We start from the raw sequence: 8067 nt of genomic DNA, 5'->3' as shown, positions 1-8067 counted from the left end.
ACGTAAACACGCCCGCATGGCACCACGCAGAACGCTGTGCGATGAACGGTTGCATCACAGTTTTCCTAGGAATGTCTGGGTAGGCATGCAATTGGAGGTGCATATGTCGTCGCTTCCATACTCTGTCGCGAGCTATCCTCCAACTTGGCTAGCACTTATAAGCTATACGCAACGAGAAATCGTATGACACCACCTGACGCTGTACGACAAGCAGTTGCGTCAAAATTTGGTACGAATGTCGCCACTTGAATAGCCCCACATGGAGGTTGGCCAGTGGTGGGTATAATAGACAAACGACAGGTATAGTGTAACAAAAGTAAAAACAGCGCTAATTTTTACACAAACACACAGAAAGACCAGACAGGACGAGCGCCCGTCCTGTCTGGTTTTTCTGTGTGTTTTTGTAAAAATTAGCGCTGTTTTTACTTTTGTTACACGATGTTACACCAACTAGCCCAGCAAGAGGTACTGTTAAACGACAGGTATAGGATTGTCTGAAGTGACGGTCCTTAGCTTGCGGTGTGAGTCATAGAGCCGCTTGATGGTGTGTCCTTTTTATGTTCCATCGCTGGGATTTTCTATACCACCTGCGAGTACACACACACGCACCGCCGGCTTCTCTCCTAATGGCACTAGTAGCGGTTTCGCAATAAAAAATACTGTTTTTTCTCCTAGGCCGCAGTGGCTATACACTTAACAATTTCTCACCTATAAGGATGCAAATCAGGTGTCCCAAGAGGAAACCCTTTTTTGGTGCTAAAAAGGGTGCAAAGATCAGCACCTTTCAGGAAGGGTGCATATCATGAAAGTTTAGAGGGCGCGCATCAATCCAAGGCTTTTGGTTCATGGGTGAATCAATGTGGAGCACCCTTCCAACATGCATTCGTAGAGGTGGTACGGAAAAATAGTACCGTTTAATGAGGGTGCAACCATTACATTCTCTAAAGTATCATTAAGTGCACCCTTCCTTAAGGGTGCTGATCTGTGCACCCTTTTTTAGCACCCAACAATTGGAAATGGGTGTTCGTCTGGGGACACCTGATTTACACCCTCAAGGGTAAGAATTTGTTTATTTTGTAGGTCGCAGCTTTATTCACTGTAAATGTTTGAATGAAGTGAAGGCTCATTGTGGTACGCGCGATAACAACAAATTTATCTAGTCGTGTATGTCTAGAATATAACGTTAACAATTCGCACACCAAGGTGTTTATCGCTGAAAATTATCCCTAACAATGCAGAGTTTGCAATACGACCCCGCTCTGAATGTTGGTGGTGGCGCTTTTCTCGTGCTGGCGCAAATTAGCCACAGCCCACATATTTGAAAACTGTGGTTGGTGCCACACGTCTATCAGCACGCGGTCTTGAGAATCAACCCGCAAGTCCCTTATGATGCATCTCATTTTATTGCAAATACACACGCGAAGAGGGAGAAGGGAAACGTCGACGTCTATTCCGTCTGCAGGACAATGAAGCAGGGCTGTCGAGCAGCGCACTAGGAAGCGCATGCTTCGTTCCCCCAATTTATCCGCCTAGAAGTTCACAAGCGGCATTTCGACACTTGTTAGCTTGTAGATTTCACAAAATTTTGAAAAAGTAGCCAGACGCCAGCTTTGATACTTGTCATTAAGTAAAGGCAGAATTCGATGCAAAAGTTTTTACTTTTGTACAACAATATAGTCAAGTATTCCTGCGATCGATTTCCCAACCATTCCATAAATGTACCACAAACGAAGCCTTCCTCAATGCGAGTTCCGTAAGTATACGCACAGGCGTTGACGCGCTTACCTGATAAGTTCGGTACACGTTTCTTCAAGGGAAGGAAATCAGAAGACAGGAAAATAAAAGCTGTGGTCATCGCGGATCTTTCGCCTTTCTTTGCTGAAGGTGCACCAGCTCTGGATATCTTTGTTAGATCATGCAACGAAAACATTTTCGAACACCTGGGAAAACGAAATAACCAGCGCCTCAGCCATAGAAGGGTACTTGGCCCTGCTGAAAGCTGTTTCGCGGCCACACTTATAGCCTGTGGTGTATTCTATTTAGTATGGTCAAATTCACATTTTCTCTTCTCCCATGGGTAAAAAAAGGGGCGCTTCAGCTTGCATAGCCTTTAGGGTAATGGTCAAGAAAACCGAAGTGTATTCGTGTACATTTCCAAAGGCGGTAATGCACTTGAAGCACGTCTTATTAGCACTTTAACAGTTTAACAATATCTGTAGCAACATCTATTTCAGCGATGAAGATTGTCATGTCTCTGTGCGTTTCAGAAATTTCTACAATGTGAAAAATTAAATGGTTTGCTTATATTCCACGCACATGGAAACGATCGGTGGCACAATTTACGCTCCGGATTTACGGGGAGGTGTACGGACTATCATTTCCCCAAACAGTGCGCAAATAGCGCTTGTCACTTTCGTAGCTCGTCTCTTCGTCCTGTCCGTGTTGCAATTTCTGGCAGTGTAGCACCAAATTCCCACCAAAACTATGTTCAACATTCTGAGACAAAAATTTTGAGATTGGAAAAATTGTAAGATATTTTTTGGAAATGTAGAAGGTAATGATCCATTCTGCTGACATGTAGCAAAATCATTCTCCTATAGTGTAGGGAACGCTTTTGACGATAGAAAAAACGTGAATAGCAACACAATTCAACACGGCCGCCAGGTGATGTGCCCTTATATTGATTGTTATAGTTAAATCTTGCATTATATGCAAAAAATTGCGTTCATACTGCTGTTTCCCGCTCAAAAAATGCTTTTGTTCAGAATGATTGGGTATGACCTTTCATGAAGTAAGCGAGATTATCGTGAAGGTAGGCAATTTTTTATCATAAGCCCTTCGCCAGCGTGCCTTATTCGAAAGTTAATGCACGACAGTTAACCGCTTGCACCAGCTGCAGTGTAGGCTACTAACGGCGTGGGGATGACGGGCGAACAATGAGCTGCTGAATATTTTCGATAATCATAAAAAATCGTTAGGAGAGAAGCATGTTTTATTTCCAAATATTCCCGAGATTATCAGTGGGCTTTTATTCAGGTGTCAACGCATTAGAGAATTTTTTCTTTTACAAATATTACTACTTTGGCAAAAAGTGGAAATGGGAGGAACTCAAACGAACATCCGCCCGTAGATTTTCGACTGAATCGCGATTGACTGAAATAAATGTCGAATACAGGCTGCACGCTCCTCACTTCAAAGCTATCAAAGCAGCGTTATTAGAAAATTGAAGCAATTTTTTCCGCTTTTCAGGCCAGCTGAAGCTGCCTACACCACAAGAATGGTGTGGGCGTTGAATGCTACCGTTGCTGCCTGCACAGTAGCACCGCTTTTGTGCGTACTGCTTCGATGGTTGTGCGACCTTTGGAGCCGCAAGAACCCACGTGGCGGACCACAGCTTCCTCCAGGGCCAGCCGGTGTGCCCTTCCTGGGGTGCCTGGAGACCCTCTTCAAAGGACCGAACGCCAAGAAAGCGTTTGCTTGGTCCTCCACGTACGGGCCCGTTGTCAGGTATTAACACCACAAAGTAATCGGACGGTGATCTCGTGGGGGGGTATTCGCGTTCGGTGGTTTATTGCCTACTCGCTTTTTCAGCCAAAGCTGCGCTCGGAACCTGCATACTATTTTACCTTTGGCGCTTTTCTTTACATAACTGACGCCTTCATCACGACGTGAAAGGATTTATTATATCTCTGAGCTAATGCCCAATTTGGTATATACATATTATTCCAGAGTTGACCTTGGCAGAAGTGATGGCAGAACGATTTCATGCAGTCAGTTTATTGTTGGCAGTCTACTCGTGCGCAAGCCAAGCGACTGCACGCGATAACCCTATGAAAGAGGAAGAGAGAGAAGCCCTTTAATAAAAAAAAACAGAATTTAGCTGGCGTTTAAAAATCTCTGGCATGCTAATCTGTGTGATGAAGGGAATATGGTAGAAAAAGGCGGAAGGAGAGCCCTGCGCAAAAAAGGTAAAATAAAACAAATAAAAAGGGGAGAAGATAAAATGCAACCATTAAATGCGCACTTCGGTGCCTCGGCGAGTAATGATGTTACACATGAAATCATGAAGTGCATAGTCCGAACAATGGTCTAACAAAGCTCACTGCGTGGATAATGAATGAGGATAACATGCAAACGTGAACTGTAACCCTATGAAATTTTAGCTTTTGCGCTTACTAAGAAGAGATATACATCAGACAAACAAAATTATTGTGCAGCGAAGCAGAAGTACCTACGACAGGCTGCCGAACACTTTGCAATACAGGGGCCACTTTGTGCGAGAAAACGTTAGAACAAAGCTGCTTTCATGAGGTCGCTCTTACAGTTGACACTGCCATTGTGTACAGGACGAGCGCACTGCACGGTAATAAAGCACACTGGCACATACATGTTACAAAGACACGTATGGGAAATATAACTACAACTGATATTCGTCTCGGTAATAGGCAACTCATGTTAAGCCACTACGCGCATCACTGGTGTTGGTGGAGACAACTTGCGATCGTCATTCATGGCCTGTTCCTTTTCTTGTACGAAGAGTCAAAGCTGGTCTTTCTGAAACAATCATCTTGAACGATTTGGACTCCGTGAGAGCGTTCCTGAGTCACAAGGACATGCTGGATCGTTCACCAGGCTGGGTCCAGGGTGCTAGCGTAGACGTTGGTAAGTTGACGCTTTATGACATTCGCGCGTTTCTTTTTTTGGAACTAATGTTGTCAGTGCGACTTTCCAAGCGGTTTCGCACCCGCTGCGCAGCTCTAAACACTATCTTTGCGCAGAGCCTGCAGCGCTAACTAGGGAAAATCGAAGGTACCGCGATATGAGGCCTTCGGTGCAACAAACCACTTCGCACCCGCCGCGGTGGCTCAGTGGTTAAGGCGCTCGTCTACTGATCTGGAGTTCCCTGGTTCCCACCCGGCCGCGGCAGCCGCGTTTCGATGGAGGTGAAACGCACAGGCGCTCATGTGCTTTGCGATGTCAGTACACGCTAAAGATCCCCAGGTGGTCGCAAATATTCCGGAGCCCTCCACTACGACACTTTTCTTCATTTATTCTCTCACTCCCTTCTTTATCCCTTCCCTTACGGCGTGGTTCAGGAGTTCGCCGATATGTGAGACAGATACTGCGCCATTTCCTTTCCGCAACAACCAATTTTCAATTTTCTAACAGGACAAACATCTCGGCTCAGATGCAATGGTTATAGATAAAGCGGCTCTCAAGCCAGTCTGCGAAAATCACGTATAACATTCGCACCTCATGCGTTGTTAGCATCTCGACACTTGTGACGGTCGATGCGCGGCCTCGCTCGCGGAGGCTTGTCACTAGTTGCTCTTGATGGTAGGCTTGAGGAATTATAGGTCACGCACACAGCTTAAAAAGGCCGTTTTAAAATAAAAGGGCGCACTCGCATTACTCAAAAGAACAAAATGTGCCATTTCTGAATGAATGTTAGAAACGTCTTGTAGATGGCAGTCTTCCGGAGGAAAACCCCTTATGAAGAGACAAAAACTGTGCTTCTCACTTATCGTTCGGGAGTGATCAGCGTTTGGACGATAAAAATGATTGATCTTTCATATTGTCACGGACGAGAAGAAAACGAAGCGGGCAGTGGAGCAGAAAGGAGCGCGCTCGCTACGCCCGCAGCCATTAAACTCACGCCATCACCATCCGTCATGTCATGGTTTCATCGGCTTCCCGTCACGTACCAATATTTTCCACACTTGTACAATCATTAAAAGGTCAGGAAGCAAGCGTGTCAGTGCCGATACAGGTCGGTCATGCCGCTTTGTGTCCTTGGAATGTGCGGACGAACTCAAATTGTTCTGCGAAAGTGCAAACAGAACTGCAGACATATGCAAGGTGTCAGCATGGGTGCAGTATTTCCGTTGTAGCCTGAACATGTTGAATGTCTGACTGCTTGGCAGGGTGGAAAGTTTGCGTCTTTTAATTTCATTCGAGAAAATGGTTTAGTTTGGTTTCTTGTGGTTTAACGTCCCAAAGCGAGTCAGACTATGTGGGACGCCGCAGTGAAGGGCTCTGCAGATTTTGACCTCCTGGGGTTCTTTAACGTGGACTGGCATCGCACAGTACACTGGCCTCTAGAATTTCGCCTCCGTCAAAATTCGACCACCGCGGCTGGGATCGAATCCGCGTCCTTCCGATCAGCAGCCGAGCGTTACAACCACTGAGGTACCGCAGTGCCTTTCATTCGACAAGAATTAACGGACCGTGAAATGCTGTGGATGTAGGGTTCAACATCCCGAAGACGAACATGAGCTATGAGAACCGCCATATTGGTCAGCTCTATATAAATCATGACCCCCCCCCCCCCCCTCTTTAATGCGCACCAAGATCGTTTCCCCTCTACTAAAACATAAACTGGACTGTGACATTGATTACTCTCCACTTTACTATAACAGTGCACATCTCAAGGAACATAAAGGCTAATCGCATATCAATATTGAAAACTGCTTCCGAAGCAACGACTGCAGCTCGAAGAAAAAGTATGGGTGGGCGGGGTGCTCCGAAGTTACTGTGTTTCTGGTCACGTTCTCTAGGGGAAAGCGGACCAGCCGGCAATGCGCAGCACACGTAAATCACTCCTTTCCTGGGCCTCAATGGCCATAATAGGAACATAGCTCTCGCTGTCTTTGCCCCCCCCTACCCCCCCCCCCCCCCCCACAAGCACACACGCACAAGTTCGAGCTCTTGGGGCTACTCGAAAGATATTAACTTTATTGCGGAATGGCATCGGTATTACAATTAAATAAGGCACCTCTAGCTCATACGGTAAAGTATATCTGAGCAGTGCTCCTGGGAGTCCATGGGTACAGCATGATGCCACAAAAAAGTGCCGGCGCCGTTAGAAACAACACAATACTACTCTACAATGCTGCCCGTGTATGTCTGCAGGATTCTCGGCCTACGGAGGCAAGAAGTGGGAAGTAAACAGACGCTTTTCCCTCAAGCTTCTTCGCGAACTGGGATACGGCAAAGCCGACATGCAAGCCATCATTGCTGTGAGTATGAACTTCCTCCCTGCTTTCACTTACCACTCGTATTATTATCTGCATAGGCTGCTGACGCTGTGTATGCCAGGGGTGAAGCGGCGTGCGCTTGAAAGGCTTGTAAGTTTATTTCAGTATCGAATGTAACCGACCGAGAAGTGTAAAAAGAGTTTCCTACGTCTCATTTCATGTGTTAAATCCAGTAAGCACTGAGCATGAAGCTCGGTGCCTTACTGGCTCGAAACGCTCAGCATGAATCACCGAGTAGAGATAAAAAACAGGGAAACGCAATTTTTCACGTGCCGTGGCACGTGCGATCGTGTTTAGTACTACAGTCGAACATGGTTATAATGTAACGGTTTATAACGAAATAATGGATAAAACGAAACGAATGAATATTCCCCTTGGAAGCTGGGTCAACACGGGCTATAACGAAGCAATAGCCGGGCCCCTTCAGCTTCGTTATAAAGAAGTTGATTTGTATTCCAAAGTGAAGGCGACGAGGAGAGTAGTGCAACACAGACTGTTATAGTGATATGCCCGTTGTCCGCACAACCCTCGCATCGCCTCATCTCAGACTGTCACGCTTTCCTGCTTGCCGTCGTTTTAAGGCGAAATCCTTTAATGGCTCATCGTTGTCCGTCCGTCCATCTGCGAAATCTATCACACTATGACGTCATCAATGGAATAGTTGCTATAACCCATATACTCTTAGGAATTACTAAGTAATTGGTGATTAGTTAATTTGTCGTTCATTGGTAGTTAAAAATAAAAAACAAAGAATTAAAATGGAATGAAAACGATGAAATTAAAAACTAAAACTAAACAAAATGAATAAGCCAGTAAAATAAAAACGTGTGAATAAAAATGAAACAAAGAAAATGAAACAAAAATAAAAAGAACAGAAGAAAATGCAATGGCTACAGCCGCCGTGGAAAAAACCCGCGTTCTCGAAAGTTCTATGATTTCGCATTCCTGCACGTAAGCAGAGTTAAGTGCCCTCAGAATTTTTCTCTCATGCTGTTGCTAGACAAGATTAAAAGTAAAGGCACCCCGAAAG

At 45.4% G+C, this 8067-nt stretch overlaps 1 protein-coding gene across 1 annotated transcript in view; it reads left to right on the top strand.

The window, feature by feature from the left end:
* Positions 1 to 259: 259 nt before the first annotated feature.
* LOC144133930 (cytochrome P450 2C23-like) overlaps positions 260 to 8067 on the top strand; it is a 29805-nt gene continuing 21997 nt past the window's right edge. Inside the window, exons 1-4 of the mRNA XM_077666980.1 lie at positions 260 to 276; positions 3250 to 3507; positions 4538 to 4662; positions 6913 to 7019. Coding sequence (XP_077523106.1) covers positions 260 to 276; positions 3250 to 3507; positions 4538 to 4662; positions 6913 to 7019 — 507 coding nt within the window. The remainder of the gene's footprint in view (positions 277 to 3249; positions 3508 to 4537; positions 4663 to 6912; positions 7020 to 8067) is intronic.

This window comes from Amblyomma americanum, chromosome 5, assembly GCF_052857255.1.
Source record: "Amblyomma americanum isolate KBUSLIRL-KWMA chromosome 5, ASM5285725v1, whole genome shotgun sequence".
In the NCBI taxonomy this organism is placed as follows: Eukaryota; Metazoa; Arthropoda; class Arachnida; order Ixodida; family Ixodidae; genus Amblyomma; species Amblyomma americanum.
The sequence above is the reverse complement of the archived record's forward strand: the minus strand, read 5'-3'. Positions and strand labels throughout refer to the sequence as shown.